We start from the raw sequence: 17,356 nt of genomic DNA on the forward strand, positions 1-17,356 counted from the left end.
ATTTATTTATTTATTTATATTTGTTGTTGTTGTTGGTCATGAGGCTTGAACTCAGGGCCTGGGCACTGTCCCTGAGCTCTTTTGCTTGAGGCTAGCACTCTAACACATTGAGCTACAGCGCCACTTCTGGTTTTCTGGTGGTTAACTGGAGATGAGTCTCACAGACTTTCCTGCCCAGGCTGGCTTTGAACTATGATCCTCAGATCTCAGTCTCCTGAGTAGCTAGGATTATAGGTGTGGGCCACCAGCAGCCAGCTAGGGCAAAATTTTTCTTAAGGAAGTAATTCCAACTACCCCACTTCCAAAAACCTTTTCTCCAAGGCTTCTGGTTCAAAAAGTTTTTAGGGGACATCTCCTTGATCTCCTTTGCTCTCTGAACACTTATGCACTAGTGTCTGGGCATTTGATTGAAGACCTAATTGAACACTGCTTTATATACTCCATTGGTATATATCTAGGCTTTGTCATGTAGTAAGTTCTCAGTAAATGCATGTTGATTGTGCCATTTAACTGTAGTTCCCAAGTGCTGCCCAGACCTCTGTGGGCCTACAGTCACCTCTGCCTACTTGACCTCTCCCCCAAGTTACTGTTCTCAGCTCAGCACCTGCCCAGGGTTTGCAAATAACCTTTTCTCTCCTCATAAGCCCCAAGACACAGGCTGACTAGAGATTACTGGGCCTTTTTTCTGAAAGAAAAGGTAAAAGAGAATGGGACCTTTGCCTGAATCAAGATCAAATCCATGCAAGTGACCTTCTGGGGAATTGTTCTGGGGAAAAATCCTGAAGCTGAATCTACTCCCAGCAGGAACAAGCAACATGATTGCCTAGTGATGTCTGCTCCTTGTGTGGCATCTTCTGTGTCTGCACAGGCCTAGAGTTACCAGCAAGAAGCCCAGTCAGATCCTCTACTCTGGTGTTCTTTCTTCTACCTGGCCATGTCTGGAAGGCCATAGCAGCCCTGGGTGGGTAGACTTCCTCTGCTAGAATTCTTCCCAGGGCCACCGACCCTTACCCTCAGAGGCACGACAGCCCCAAAGCCTTCTTTGTAGGCTTTTGTTCTACATCCAGGGTCTAGGCTACCTTTCACCTGTCTTCCTTTCTGGAATGGCTTTTATTTTAGGCCCCAGGACAGCTGAGGAAAAAGACACAAATCCCTGGCTTTCCTGACGCTGATACCTCTCTGTGTCCTGAAGCCACAGGTGCTGAGGCCAAGGGGAAGTTCAGGAAAGGGTTGGTTGTGTTGGTTGCAGCATAGCTGGTTCTCTCCTCCCAACTGCTCTGATGTGGCAAGGGATGTCACCGGTTGTTCTAATGGAAGGTAGCAGAACACCAAAACAAATCATCCCACACCTTTTTCTTCTAGGATGCAGCTTCCATTTGAGGCTCAGTAGCCAATGAGCCGGTCGAATTTCTGGGTAGTATACATACATAGCAGGTCAGAAGCTGTAGCTACTCATGAAGCCTGGATGGTCCTTGGGTAAATGACCACTGGGCATTGAACCAGAAACCAGGTAGTCACATTTAACTGCAGCCTTTTACCAGGTGATGCTGGTGACATCAGAGGGTAAAGTCAGAGAGTCAGATTGAGTGATAACCTAAGGTCCCTTCCTGCCTGAAATCTGAAGGTTCCATTCTAGGTTCTAGAGTTGAGAGTTCTCTCAGGGGATAACCCTTCCCTATGGTGGTCCTCAACCCAAGCCCAACCAAGCCTGCCTTTCCAGCCTTGCCCTGCTTCTAGGTTAAAGCATTTGCCAACAAAGATCCACAGTCTTCAAACCTGGGGGAGAAGCAAAGGGAGCATTCCTGAGAGGGGAGGAAACAAATATCAAGCAGTGTCAATAGATTTAGACATTTCAGATCTGAATGTTGCTCATTATCCCCACAGCTTAATCCCTGTACCCAAAGTCAGGTAGGATATATCAATATCTGGGGTCCAGATGTCCCTGCGGGCCACATCGCCCAGCACATAGGGTCTAGGTGTCCTGGGTGATCACCAGGCACACCCCTGCAAGTTCCAAAAGAATGATCCAATTCCCTACCCACTCCCTTCACAAGGAGGAGTTCCAAAACCATCCTCAATCCTCCCATTATCAACCCTAGCTGATGGCAGTGCTGAGCACCTGAGCCTACAATCTCTGTGAGGAATAGTATGTAAAACCCTGAGTCCTAGCCCAGCTGCCTACCTCCTGAGTCCATGAGTCTATCTTCCAGGAGCCTGACGCCTACACCAGTGGATCAGATGTCAGGAGGTTCTGAATACATTTTAATTCCCATAGCATCACATGTCTAGGTCTCACCTTCGACCTATGAAGGCCTCTGGGGATGGGTCTAGGATCCTTTCTGCATGTGGAACAAGGTTCCCAGGTCAGTCTTCATGGGGACAGCCTTATGCTGGGTGCTTGACAATCAGTTAGACAGTGGAAGTGGAGATGTTGCCTCCCCCCAAATTAGACCTTAGAGTAGTGTGGACCTTAGTCTGGAGGGGCTGAGGTATTCATGGTGAGTGGATGGTCAGGGATGAGAAAGACAGCGGAGTGATAGAAGGGACAGGAACTACTCAGGCAGGGAGAGAGGCTGTGGTAGCTGACATCCCTGGGTGGGTGAGAGAAGACATTCAGGTGCTCAGGACAGGGAAAGCCCCTAAGTGTGAGATCACAGAGAACAAAAAGATGTGTTTTCAAGCCCCATCACCAACAAAAAAAAAAAAGAGAGATGTGTCTGCTGCCTCTAGATACTACCAACTACTATCACTCAACACCCTAGTTTCCCAGTCAATCAAATGAAGGACACTGAACCCTTTAGTGCAGTGACTTAACCTGCCTCAGGGCAAGGTTTCTAGGAGTAGCCTAAATAGTGCTAGGCCCCTTAGAGGATCTGATAGACATCTTTGTTTGTGGCAGATACCAGGGCAAGCGCCAGGTTGCATGACATATGGCGGCCTGAGCCTCCCAATGAAAGTGAGGCCTAAAGGATGGGCAAGAGGGGAAATGAAAGAGACACCTACCTGAGCTGCCAGCACTCTCAGAAGCACTCCTGGACATCTTAGGTTGGCCATGTTTGCCGCTGGCCCGCCCAGGCCCTGGGGGTGGGGGGCCTGAGGGAGTAGGGGCACCGTCTCCCCTGATGGTGGTGAGGTCCTGCATGCTGAAGCTCCTCAGTCTCTCCGATAAGGCACCCTGTCCCTGGATATAATACAGGAAGGCACATGTCAGTGGCCTGATCACAGGTTCACAGGTAGCCTTGCCCTGAGGATGGGCAAGGTCAACATCAAGTCCTGTGATGTCTCTGCAAGGGAGTAGGGATCCAAGGACATTGCTGAAAACAATGAGAGGCAAGCCCAGCACATTCCAGGACCTTCTCTATGTCTCAGTCATTATTCTTCTCTTCCTGACACCCAATGATTTGCTATAGCCCCAGATCTACCAGGGCCATGGAACAATTTCTGCCTGTAATCCCTGCACTCTAGACACAGCTGGTTGCCTCTCTGCTGTTATACCAGTAAAAATCCATATATGGCCAGGTTCTTCTCAGTCTCAGTACACAAGAATCTAGCTAGAAAAAGGCCAAACCAAATTTTCTATGTGCTCATCCCTTGCTCTTTCCAAAAGATATAAAATGCAGACAGCGTTATTTCAGTGTGTGACAGCATTCATGACTTTTTTCTGTGCAGCTGTTTATATGACACATTCACTTATGGTGGCACTTGAGCCTCTCATAAAATACCCAAAAAGTAATGAGGTAGGAAGAGAAAAATGATACTAAAAAAACAGCCCAAGCTGGGGTACCAGTGGCTCATGTCTATATTCAGCTACTCAGGAGGCTGAGATTTGAGAATTGTGGTTCAAAGACAGCCTTGGAAGAAAAGTCCTTGAGACTCTTTTTCTCTAAATGTCAAAATGCTAGAAATGGAGCTGTGGCTCAAATGGTAGAGCATTAGCCTTGAGCAAAAGAAGCTTAGGGACAGCACCCAGGTCCTGAGTTCAGTCCTCAAGACCAGCACATTAAAAAGTCCCTGCTGCTGACCGTAACTATTTCATACTCTGAAGGTGCCAGGATATCAATCTCAGGGGTGGTGATTGTTTTCCTTTGTTTAGGAAAGACAAGTGCATCATATAATGAAGAGACAGTCCTAACTGCCTGATAACAGACTCTGTCTCAGTGGAAAGAAACACAGTGAAAGCTGAAGGCTAGAGTACTGCTTCAGGAATGTCTCAGGCTGAGAGAAATCCATACTTAGAAGAGGAACCCTGACAGAGTAATTGGGACTGTGGGGGAAACTCCCAAATGCTGTGTTTATAGGCCTCTGCCATCACATGAACCTATGATCTTTTCTTTCATTTTTTTTTTTTTTTGCCAGTCCTGGGGCTTGAACTCAGGCCCTGGGTGCTGTCCTTGTCTTTTGCGCAAGGATAGCACTCTTACCACTTGAGTTACAGCACCACTTCCAGCCTTTTCTGTTTATGTAGTACTCAGGAAATGAACCCAGCGATGCATGCAGGCTAAGCAAGCACTCTACCACTAAACCACATTCCCAGGCCCTCATTCATCTTCTTACTTATTTATCTGTTCAGTAATGATTTAGTGAATACTTTCTATGGGTAACTGCCTTAGGTATTATTAGGAAATTGCAAAACTACAGCTTTATTTCTGACAAAATGTAAGAAGACAAAGGTACAAATGATGCAGAAGTGCTTTACAGAAGCCACAAAATGTGAAGAGAACAACAGTTCTCAAGTCAGATCTGGATTCATATTCCACTCCTATAATTTAGCACCTGATTGACCGTCTTCAAGACAGCATCCACCTGGCAAGATGCTGGTGAGACCCTAGTGAGACTATGCCCTTCAAATACCCATCAGGGTACCTAAGGCAGAGTAGATATTCAACAGTGACAACTTTGGTGACCATGTAAGTTGCTGAGACATCTAAGTTGCTGTCGAAATCAGAGAAGGAAAAAAATCATGTCTGACCAACAAGAGGACCAAGAGAGGCCTAATAACCCCCAGCCCAAATCAACAGTCAAGGACTAAACTCCATTGATGTACTTTGTCCGTTGTTGAAAATGCTCAGCAATACATCTGAGAAAAAGCAGCACCTGTCCATTTTAGCAAAAGGCTCAATTTCACTCCCAGAAGCCAGTCAGACTAGCTTCAATATCACTAGCATCATGAAGACTGGAAGTGGCAGAATTAAGAAAGAGGAGGTAATAATAGCTCAGTACCAACCCAGTCCTGTGTCAAAGGAAATCACAGGGGCATAGAAACAAGAGTCATGAAAACAAATTAGTCTTCTCAGTCAAAACAAAGAGGTTTAAAATCAACATCTCTCTCACATTTGCAAACTTCTTAGTCCAGTTCAGACTTCGCTCAAAAATCTCATTCCTATTCTCCTTCCATAAACCCCAATCTCCTCTACCATTTCAACTCTCTCTTTTTCTGGTATCTTAAAGTCTCCAGATTCTAACTTACAATCTTTGAAAATTCTATCTTCTTCCAAAAAAATTTTTTTTGGTGCTGGGGATAGGACCCAGGACCTCTTACATGCTGAGCACACACTTTACCACAAAGCTATAGTCCCATTCTGATCCTTCATTTTGTTATTCTAGCTCATCATCTGAGCACAACCAAGAGTTTCCCACAAAATTAGATTTCCTATAGGAATGTAAATTTTCCTAGGTATGAAAAACTTAATACCCATACTCTTCATGATTCAATAAATCATATTAACCATAGTAAAAAGCTCTGAGAAGTCCTCAGTGTTCTTGGGTTGTTTAACTCGGTGTACCTTAAATGTATTTGGCCAAATTGGGATACTCTATTAGCTAACTATCCAAAAGTCATCCACAATTCCATTCTTGAAATAGTGAGTAAGAAACAGATTTTCCCCATCCCTAATCCCGCCCCCCCCCCCCCCATAGCTATAGATGGCCTTATAATGCAGTTCTTGTCAATGAGACATAAGGGATTTATTTCTGGGAAAGATATTTTCCCTTCCTGACCCTTCTCCCTGCCTTTCTCCCATTCAGTGTGGTTCAGATGCCTGGAACTGACATCTAGTGATTAGAGAAATCACAAAGCCATCCACTTAAGAGTCTTGTCATCACCAGGTCACTGGAATAATGAGAGCTCCCACCTACTCTTAGACTTCTTGTAAATGATTTTCATTGATTGCAAGGCACATTATTTTCCCATTTCTGAAACTGGGATGAATCTTACAATTGCTGCTGCCCTGCCAAACTTGTCACCACCCACACATGAATATACTTGGCTATTATTCCCCATGGCACAAATGGACAATGGAAATTTGAGTGTTCAAGTAAGAAACCACTTAAGGATCACTTGAAGAAGGAATATAAGTTCCAGTTGTCTAAAGCACATTTCACTGATACTTTCTGGCACAATCAAGAAAGTAGCAGCATCAGAACTGGCAGAATGGGTATCAGCAGAATAAATAAAAAATTCCAGAAGTAGCCAGGTGCCGGTAGCTCATGCCTGTAATCCTAGCTACTTAGGAGGCTGAAATCTGAGGACTGGGGTTCAAAGCCAGCCCGGGCAAGAAAGTCTGTAAGGTGCTGTGGCTCAAGTAGTAGAGTGCCAGCCTTGAACAAAAAGCTCAGGGACAGAGCCCAGGTCTAGAGTTCAAGATCCTGGACTAGGAAGAAAAAAAGATCCAGAAATAACAGCTCTACATAATTGCAGCACTGGAAGGAATGGAAAATGGTATGGCATGGTCATAAATGGATGAATTGAGTTGAAAAGTAATTCAGCAGACTCTGATGGTAAGGAATGAGGTTAGGAAGACCTTAACCAATTCTTAAGATTTCGTGTTCCTTTTCATTGTATGTACAAACATCTGAGTCTGTGTCATTAATAAGTGGCAAACACTCTAAATGTAAAAGCATGTGTTCTAATTAGTGGTACTTTCTTAGTGGTACTTACAATACCACTAAGTTTAAAAAGTAATGATTTTAGATTCAGTGAAATATGATTGCACTTGTCAGAACAGCTTTCTCCAACCATTCCGACTTTGTAATATATTTTCATTGCCCCATTGTATTTCTTTGTTTTACCCTTATACAATTATATTTAACTCCATGAATTATTTGCTAATTAGCTTTCGCCTCCAAGAGTGTTTTCTTAACTATCATAGCCATGGATCTACCACTTCATTTTAGTTCAAAAGCAAAATACAAACAAAAGGACTGGAGGTATGGTTCAAGTGGTAGACACTTGCCTAGTACAAGCAAGTCTTGAGTTCAATACTCACTACTGCAAAAGAAGGAAGGAAGGTGGAAAGGAAGGAAGGAAATAAGGAAGGAAGTAGGAAATAAGAAAGAAGGAAAGAAGGAAGGAAGGAGGAAAGAAGGAATTAAGGAAGGAAGTAGGAAATAAGAAAGAAGGAAGGGAGGAAGGAAGGAAGGAAGAGAGAGGGAGGGAAGAAGGGAGGAAGGTAGGCAGGCAGGCAAGGATATGACCATTTATTGACCTGCAGCTTGAATGATGTATGGTAGCAGGAAATCCTACCCCACTCCAAAGCATCAGCTAGAGAGACAGACCAGAGGAAGTATCCTTATGCACAGGGCCTTGGAATGAGTCTCAGAATGTTAGAGGGGAGCAGAGGACAGATAGGGTATTTTTCAGAGGCAAGGTATCCCAGAGGAAGCAGCTCTGGGAGGACTTGGGCAGGTGAAGATGAGGACAAAGTAGAAAGGAAAGTATTTTTTGGTATCTGTCACCACTAAACAGGACCATTTCATTCCATTCCAGAGTTTGCTGTTTCTTCTCCCAAAGAGATGGGAATCCACTCTACTGTGTTTCTTCATGGTCATGAATAAACCTGGTTCCTGAAAGTGCCTGCTTCAAGGTGGCAGATTTTTCTGGAAGGCAGAAGTAGGAATGATTTTACTTTCTGTTATCCACCTTCTTTTGTCGTTTAAGAAATTTGCAACCATGGGCTGGGAATGTGGCTTAGTGGTAAAATGCTTGCCTAGCATGCATAAAGCCCTGGATTCGATTCCTCAGTACTACATAAACAGCAGAGTAGTAAGCAAAAGAAGCTCAAGGATAGTGCCCAGGCCCTGAGTTCAAGCCCCAGAACTGGTAAGAACAAGAGTCTATGGACTCTTATTTACAATTAGCCACCTAAAAGTCAGATGTAGAGCTGTAGCTCAAGTGCTAGAGTGCCAGACATGAGCAACAAAGCTAAGTGAGAGCCTGAGGCCTATAATTCAAGACCCAGTACCATCCCCAACATAATACTAATAATAATATCAATATAGTATATATTGTATTACAATATGATTAATATAGGCAATATATTATTATTAATACAATAATATACTATTATAACAATTGTTATTATTTTGGGAAGTAGAGCTGTGGCTCAAGTAGTAGAGGTACAGCCTTGAGTGGAAAGCTAAAGAAGAGGACCAGGGCCCTCCCCAGCACCAACACACACACACACATACACACGCATACGTAATAAAAAGAATTTTGCAACCAGGAACACAATTATCTTTAGGACTTTAGGAAGTCAGTACAACTTAACTTTCAGTAATACCCACAGGATTCTCTCAAGGTCACCTTGAGAGTCATTTCATAACCATAAAGACTGCATGTTACTGACAAATTAAGTACCATCTAGATCAAAAGAAAAAAATTTCTTTTAACAAAATAAAATTAAAATTGAAAGAGAGCTGAGAGGAAAGATACAGTATCTTCAGAAACAGAATGATCCAAGCCCTCATGAGGCCCTTCATCCTGGAGCCACCACCACGTCACAGGCAAACACAGTATCTAATGCCTGCTACTGAGGACAATGAAAATAAAGGCAAAAGGTTTTAGTGAGTCAGGCAAATGATAACAAAGCCACCAGCATAACCACATTTCCCACTGGTAATTCAAGAAGAGTTAGTTCTTTGGTCTAAATCCCATGAGGTACCCAGCTCCCCATGGGTTAACCTCTACCATTCCACATGCTCCACATCAATGCCAGGCAGGCTCCTTATCAACATGCCACACAAAGACCCAGCCTTGTTTGTGACATAAAATTGAACAAACAAAACAGAGAAAAAGAGATAAGAGTTTCTACCAGGATAACATCAGTAATCAAATTCAATTCATTCTCCAGGCATTAAACAAAGGAAAATCCTCAAGTTAATCACATGTTAGATGCTCTCAAATTAACACACAAGAGATGCTCTGGTAGGATGATGAAGTAGCCAGCTCCATGTGCCTGGCATGGAGTCACACACACTCACACGCAAGTGTCAGGGTGAAGAGACACCTGCCTCTGATCCAGACCAGGGGCTGGTAGGCAGAGTTGGTTGCTTGACCTCCCTACCGGACTGGATCAGTTTGGAGTTAGTCACACCTCTCAACGGGGTTACCTGCCCTTCTCTGAGGTCCAAAGAGGAGACAAAATGAAAGAGTCGAGTCACCTGATAAAGGGTAAAAGGAGGACAATGAAAAAAAAAAAACCAGCCAAGGGCTCCAGGCCAACAGGTGTTGAAGGGACTCACTGGTTCTCACCTCTTTCCTTTGCGTGCTCACTCTCTCACTCATTCATTCACATTTTTATTTCTTTACTCACAACAAATGCTTATGGGATGCTTTCAACGCTGCGTAACATTCTGCAGAAGGGCAAAGATGAGAGTGGTGTACTTCATACTTCCAAGGAGCATGAAGTACAGCTGGGACTCTTGCCTCAGGCCAAGAGTCTGCCTTGGCAGCTACTCTAGCAGTTTTTTGTTTGTTTGTTGTGTGTGTGTGGTTTTTGTTTTTGTTTCATATACAAATGAACCTTCTGAATGACCATCTACAGACATTTGGTTTAAAATAGAAGATCTAGGGACAACCATAAAGTATGCAGGGCTGGAGCTGACTCTAAAATCCTTAGTAGCAGTTGATTATTGACTAATGGTATAAACCAAGTAGAAAGACATATCTGCTTGAGAAGTTCATAGGGAAGGCGCTTGGGGGATTCAAGGAGCACTTGACTAGGAATTAGATGTCCTTGCTGTAATGTCATTCCAGTAACTAACAAGCTGTATGACCCTGGGAAGGTCACTCAGCATCCTGGGCTCAGTTTCCTCCATGAAATGAGGTTGCAGTGCCTGGCAGCTAAGGTTCCTTCTTTACTCCAGCAGCTTACCTTTGAACTTCCTTCTTTATTGACAGGTGGCAGGTGCTCACCTGTTGTAAGCTGCCTCTCAGGGACCCAGGGTTGAAGAAGAGGAGAAGTAACTGTGCAAAAAGTCAAGCCCCTCTGGAAGAAACCAGAAGCCCAAGGTGGAAGAGTGGCTTGACCAGAAAAACAAAGCACATGAGAGTTGATGGGACAGCTGTGGGAAACTCAGCCTGAAGAGTCTGCCTTGTAAATAACTTCCTACTGCCAAGACCTGACTTGTTTTATTCTGTTTAGCAGTAAAGAGAAGATGGTAATCAACATCAAAATGACAGAGAAGCAGAAGTGAGTTTCAGTGGCCTTTATTCAGCATTTGCTATGAGCTCTGTATTGAGTAAAGTCTTCATGTTTATCAATTAAGAACTATTTTGGCTCAGGATGTGCCAGCATCCCTATTTACAAATGAAAACTGAGGTTCACAGATATATCTCAGGAAGGAGTGGGACTTTCAACGTAGCCTGCTCATCTCCAAAAAAATCACACTTTGGATGTACTTGTTGCTAAGCACTGCTCTATTGACCATGGCAACTAAAAATATGCACAACAATCTTTCATTCCTTTAACACTCAGTGAATACCTACTAGGGATGCAAATATAAATGGCTAGGCTGGAGGCATGGCTTAAGCAGCAGAGGGCCTGCCTAGTATGCCTTGAGTTCAAACTCTAGTACTGGCAAATACAAATGATTACAATCGAATGCCACTAGAAGACCAAGGAATCAGAGAGCAGTTCTAGCTAGGATCAGAGGTAGTTTCATAGAAAAGTTGGCATTTGACCTTGAAAAGTTGGCAGGATTTCAATAAGATAGAAATAGACACAGACAGAGGACCAAAAAAGAGCAAAAAATAGAGGCAGGAATGAGAATACTCTATAAACAGTATACATAGTTGCTATTTCTAGAACAATAAGAATGTGGTATTAAGGGCACAATACCAAAAGGGATAGAAAGGTAAAGTGAGATTAACTAGATTGGAAGTTTGGGTGGGACTGTGTAACCCTCAAAGAGAAAGGGAGAAGAGCACTGATGACTTTTGTGAGTCCTAGCTACAAGGGAGGGTCGGGGTCAGACAGGGAAAAAGCCCAGAAGGAAAAAAAAACAACTGATATTCAGTGATGAGAACTTTAAGAGAGAACTTTAAGAGAGAACTTTAAGAAAGTGGTGTATCTAAGCTCAGGGACAGCACCTAAGCCCTGAGTTTAGCCTCCAGGATAGGCAAACCTCCCACTGCCAAAAGAAAACAAAAACCCACACACAAAGAAAAGGTAGGGTATCAAAAATGATTGAGACTTGGAGCCCTGGGTGTCTGAGAGGATTCTGGTTTGGTTAGCAATTATGCAACAACAGAGGATGGAAGAGTTGTCATTAGTGGAGTGTTGATGAAAGGTACTAATAAGACAAGGAGGTTTCGGCAGAAAACCATAAACACTGGACTTGAACTGCAGGCAAAGAAACCAACATGGAAACAAGTTATACTGTGAGACAGCTGAAGGTAGATAAAGGATGAGATGGTGCTGGCAGGGAAAGAAAAGAGAAAGTTTGGGCCCAGAGTAATCCATCCATCATTGAAGGAGGAAAGGAAGGGAGGGAGTGTGAGGTGCCCATGAGCACCTTGTCCCATAAGTAAGGGACTAGCTCTTTATTCTCAATGATCTCAGTCTGTTCCCTGAGGTCTTCTAGCTTCAACTAGGCTATTTTCTGGCCCCAACCTGGGATACTTCAGGGTCCCTAAGCACCATAGGAAAGCGTGGAACATGAGGAGCAAGTAACATCCAACCAGCTACTCTATGTGGATTCCAGGCCCTTGTATTTCAGCTGGCCATCAAGATTCCACCTCTCTGCTCAGCAGAAGGAGGTGAGCAGGTATCATCGTAAGTAGAAACACTGGGGAAAAAACAGGAATCCAAGACAGGAATGACAGCGGCATGTAGAGTGAATCTATACTGGTGAAAAGTCTTGCTCAGTTCTGCTTTCATGGGTTTTGGAAAGTGAAGATACAGAGCTGGGAGAATAGCTACATGATAGAGTGCTTCCCTAGCAAACCCTAGGTGCAGTTTTCAGTGTGGCAAAAAGGGAAAAGAAAAAAACAAAAGGAAGCTCAATTCCAAGTGGTTCTTTGAGAGACCAGAAGGCAGAGAACACTCCCAAATGTTTCAGCTGATTGCCTATAACCATTTAGATAATCCTAGCATCCAAAACCAGTTGCCATGGTGAACTCTAAATATTAATGTTATGTCTCACAGTCCTAAGCTGAAACAGAAGAAGATTAACTGCATGCAAGCTACGAGGGAGGCCAGGAGGCATTCCTCTGAAGGGCAAAGGGACAGATTTGGGATTCTGGAGTCCTCAGCCCGTATACTCAGCAATGAGGGAGAAAAGCCAAAGAAGAGAGACCCAGACACACAGAGAAAGGACAGACCTTATCTCTTCTCTTCCTTGGAAATACCTTCACAGGAGGTATTAGGAGAAAATCAAGGCCTTCCCTTTGATTAATTTATACACAAGTAGGCTGATTGGGTCAGGTCAGAAACTTATGACGTTCCTGGAATAAGGTTCTGATTACATAAAGTTCTTTTTCCTCCAGATTTTTTTCCTCTTCTTTTGTTTTTTGCATGGGATTTGAACTCAAGATCTTGTGCTTGCTAGGCAAAAGTCCTACTACTTGAGCCACACCCCTGCACCCCAGCTCCCCCAGTCCTTCAGGGCTCAGTATTATGACAATAAGCATTAACTACTACTATGCTCAGAAGATCTTTTATTTTTATGTGTTAGCTCCACAGTACCCTCCTAGAGCCATCAAAGGATAGAACAAAGAGCAGAAGAGGAAGGAAGATCTGGCTCTTTGATCCCATCACCTGGTAGAATTTGTAGTCCTACCATAGCATAGACATGCTCTGTGTAACAATGTTTGCCTTCTCATATAAGACAGGATGTGCCATCTAGCCTAGCACTACAGGTGGCATGAACTGTCCAGATGGGTTTGTGTAAGTATATTGTGTAAGCACAATGGCCAGGTCACCTAAGCATGAGTTTCTCAGAACTTACTACATTTCTCAACTGGCATTAACTTTTGGAGAAACACACACACACACACACACACACTGCTCTCTTCCATTTCAAAGTATATGCTCTAGTGAGCTAAATGGGCATCCCAGGAAAAATACAACATTAACTTGAGGAACCCTAACCACCAATGCTCTTGGCTCTGCATGGGGCCTCAAGCAGAGCTAGACTTTTAAAAATCATCTGGGAAACTTGTAAAAAATAGAGATTCATGCCGGGCGCTGGTGGCTCATGCCTGTAACCCTAGCTACTCAGGGGACAAGATCTGATGATCGCAGTTCAAAGCCAGACTGGGCAAGGAAAGTCCAATAAATCACCAGAAAACTGGAAGTGGCTCTGTGGCTCAAGTGGTAGAGCACTAGCCTTGAGCTGAAGAGCTGAGGAAGGCCCAGAGTTCAAGTCCCATGAAGGAAAAAGAAAAAGAGAGATTCATGTGTCCACTACTTGAGATTTTGATTTAGCACATCTAAGCACCTATTTAAAATATAAAAAAAAAGTTTCCCAGGTGGATTGGGGCATGAAAATCGGATATGGACTCACTGACCCACTGGTAAGTCACCATCCACTGACCCAGCTTGGTACTATTATTATGGAAACCATGGATGAACTTCCCCAGCCTGACCAGATCTGGGGAGTTTATTACTGCCCCAATCCCCTGCAAAGCACACATGTTTCAAAAATATAGGGCACTATTTTTGGAAGAGATGTGTTTCCTCTCTTCAGATACTTATATTGAGGAAGAATAAGCAAAGCTTATATTTTCTTGTCTGAAACCAAATTCAACACAAAGCAGATGTCCCTTGCTCCTACTTTAGTGGAACTAATGAGCAGTTATTTCCTGAGGCAAATTTCAGATTGTCTAGAGCTGTTGTAAGGTGCCTAATTGGAGAAATCTTAGGACCACAAGTTTATCCTGATAGTTAGGAGAACAGAAGGTGACTGGCCAGAGGGCATAAAGACTCCAGTTTGCGGCAGACTTGGAAAAGGATAGAAAAGGTTATGGATGCAAATACATCTGACAAAATACACCACACTTAGGCTCTAACTAACCTGAGGAAAAAGCACTACCAAACTTCCTTTAGGCTCCAGAGGCAGAGATAGGGTACAGAAAGGGACTGAGAAAGGTTTTCTTTGACTTTGTGTTACAAGATTGGCCTGATGGATTCAGCGCTCTTTTCTTTCAGCATACAACCAAGAGCTTTACAATTGATGGCTCTTGGGGTTGTCACTGCTCTTTGTAAATCCTGCTACATCTCCTCTGGATATCAAAGTGAACTGTCCTTTCCCAAGAGGCTCTCTGGGATTCATCACCTAGCCAGACCTATTACACCAAGGCAGGAGAGGGTCCTGTGGACACCAACATATGGAGTTTTGGACACGTCCCCACTGGTATGTGTGACAGAAGGTGCTGGTCCTTTTCTGAAAATAGAATTGTTCCTTTTGGCTCTCATTCCCTCTCTCTAAGCACCTGACCCAAGCACTTCTTCTTCTTCTTCTTTTTTTTTTTTTTTTTGGTTGTAGGTCTTGAATTTTGGGCCTGGGCACTGTTCCTGAGCTCCTCAGCTCAAGGCTAGCACTCTACCACTTGAGCCACAGTGCCACTTTCCCCAAGCACTTCCTGACTTCAGGCAGAAGGGGCTTTTAAATAGCCACCCAACCTTGTGTGCTGAGCTCTGCTCCAAGAAATGTTTCCCATTGGCTTCCTCCTAGTTCAGGACCCTGGGAACCTAGCTCCACCCCTTGAGCCAGCTGGTTCTCAGCACATTCCATTCTGCCATCCACTCAAAGCTCACAGAGTACAAAGATCTGTAACTATCTCCCTCTCCAAAACCTTTGCACAACTCTACCACCTCTGTCCTCCAATACCAGAGCCACCATCCAGGATTTATAACCTTCCTTTGCTAATACAATTATTATGTCTTCCAAAATACCAGTGTGACTACCAGTGGGACCCTCACCCCACATCTGGGTTCCCGGGGAGGGGTGGCCACTAGGAAACACTAGGGAAACCTGATAAATTTAAGAAGGAGTGTTCCACCAATTTCATTCTTCAGGTCTGAAGAAATAATGAGAAACTAACACAATGATGGTATGATGTGAGAAGGAGCTAGGAGACAGAAGACACTGCCAAAGGGCTAAGCAGAAAAGAGAAAGAAGGATCATATTGCAATATTCCAGGAGAAATGTTATTTCAAGCCTCCTTCACTTTATTTACTAGTATTCTGAAAGTCATTAAGACCATCCAATTTGCTCTAGGATCCTGGATGTCTTCTGGCTCTGCTGGGCCACATGAGCACGAAGTGAGTCTACCCATTCACTCAGATGGTCTCTGGCTATTGTTGATGACTGTCTTAATGCAGCTGTTAATTGCAGAGAAGTACCCTTTTTCTATCTCCCTCCTTTCTCTTTGGTCTGTCTCTCAGGTTTCACCTCCAGATTCTTAACCTGGGACTATGTGGACCTTGGGTCTTAGGAACTTTTGGATATTGAACACATTGTGTGTGTGTGTGTGTGTGTGTGTGTGTGTGTGTGTGTGTGTGTGTGTGTGTGTGTGTGTGTGTGTGTGTGTGTGTGTGTGTGTGTGTGTGTGTGATAGAGAGAGAAAGAGAAAGAGAGAAAGACAAAGACAGAAACAGAGAGGAACACTGAATGGTCCCTTAGCTTGTCCTTTATGGTAGGTGTGGCAGGTAGAGAGGATTGGAAGGACTGAGATACCTGGCAGTCATGGTGCTCAAGAATCTGACACAATACCTTGGAAGCAGCCATCACAGCCGCTGTGGCCGCCACGTTCAAGCCTCGCTTCCCGAAGTGCACAAGGGCATCATAACTTCGATCTTTTGCTTGGACCAGGCAATCATCAATTTCCTGTCAAAGGAAACAGGGCACACTGAGTTGGCATGTTCAAATGTGTTCTTTTCTTTCTCCTGAGTGCTGGGCCTGCCACTGATTCTCAAGGGCCTGAAACATAGACAACTGGAATACATGTATGTAAACAGGAGGGTAGAGACAGACAGACGAGATGCAGGTGAGTGTAAAAGAGAATTTTTTTTAAAAAAAATTACAACTTACTCGCCAACAACGCCCTAGAATTCTTTATAAAGTTCCTCTAACTTCCAGGGATATGACAATCCTGCCATTTTATGCCCAGTGGCAGTGGGCACAGACTCTGGACATAAACATTGAAAGAACCTAGCATGAGAAAATGCCAAAAATCCAGCTCCTAACTGCAGACATGCCACTTACTGGCTATAAGGCCTTGGCTTACTTTATATTTGGTGTCTATTTTTATTCTTTTGTTTGAGACAATGTCTTACTACATAGTTCAGTCTGTCTTGAATTCAGATCCTTCTGCCTCTGATTCCCCAAGGTGGTTTCATCCTTAGGTACCTAGCTCCATACCTAGCCTCTGAACATGTTTTTATTTGTTGTTGTGTTTTAATTTTTTTTAATTTCTTAGCATCAATTAGCTGTATGGGAGTTTTGTTTAGACATGTTTATATATGGATACAAAGTACTTTGATCATACTCACCTCCTCTATCATTCTTCCTTCTCTCCCCTTCCCAAACCTATCTGAGTAAGCTTCATTGTCTGATTTTCACACATAAAGTATTTTGACTATATTCATCCTCATCCACCCTCTCCATTTGCCTTCCCCTGTCCTGTTAGTATCCACATCCAAGATAATACATGTTTCACCTCCCTAATATTCTGTGAATGTGTGTGTGTGTTTGTGCGCGTGCACATGTGCATGCACCAGTCCTAGGCCTTGAACTCAGGGTCTGGGCACTGTCCCTGAGATTAGTTTGCTCAAGGCTAGCATTCTATCACTTGAGCTGCAGCTCTATTTCCAGATTTTTGATAGTTTATTGGAGATAAGAGTCTCACAGGTTTTCTTTCCTAAGCTGGTTTCTAACCACAATCCTCAGATTGCAGCCTCCTGAGTACATAGAATTGTAGGCATGAGTCACTGGCTCCTAATATTTGCTTTTGTTGTAGTCTCTACACAATTTTGTCTTCTGAAAAGTAAGGAGAATGAGCCAGACACGAGTGGCTTTAATTAACCAGCAAAAATCCAGAAGTGAAGGAGTGGCTTAAGTGGAAGAATACTAA

General features: G+C 43.7%; 1 protein-coding gene across 2 annotated transcripts in view; it reads right to left on the minus strand.

Annotated features, from left to right (window-relative positions):
* The window catches only part of Reep1 (receptor accessory protein 1), a 109,328-nt gene that overhangs the window by 10,448 nt on the left and 81,524 nt on the right, over positions 1-17,356 (minus strand). For both annotated transcript variants that reach the window (XM_042690455.1, XM_042690456.1), the window contains exons 5-6: positions 15,997-16,110; positions 3,004-3,181 (exon numbers count right to left, since the gene is read on the minus strand). In XM_042690455.1, the coding sequence (XP_042546389.1) occupies positions 3,004-3,181; positions 15,997-16,110 (292 nt within the window). The remainder of the gene's footprint in view (positions 1-3,003; positions 3,182-15,996; positions 16,111-17,356) is intronic.

This window comes from Dipodomys spectabilis, unplaced genomic scaffold (genome assembly GCF_019054845.1).
Source record: "Dipodomys spectabilis isolate Male_0828 unplaced genomic scaffold, ASM1905484v1 ptg000137l, whole genome shotgun sequence".
In the NCBI taxonomy this organism is placed as follows: Eukaryota; Metazoa; Chordata; class Mammalia; order Rodentia; family Heteromyidae; genus Dipodomys; species Dipodomys spectabilis.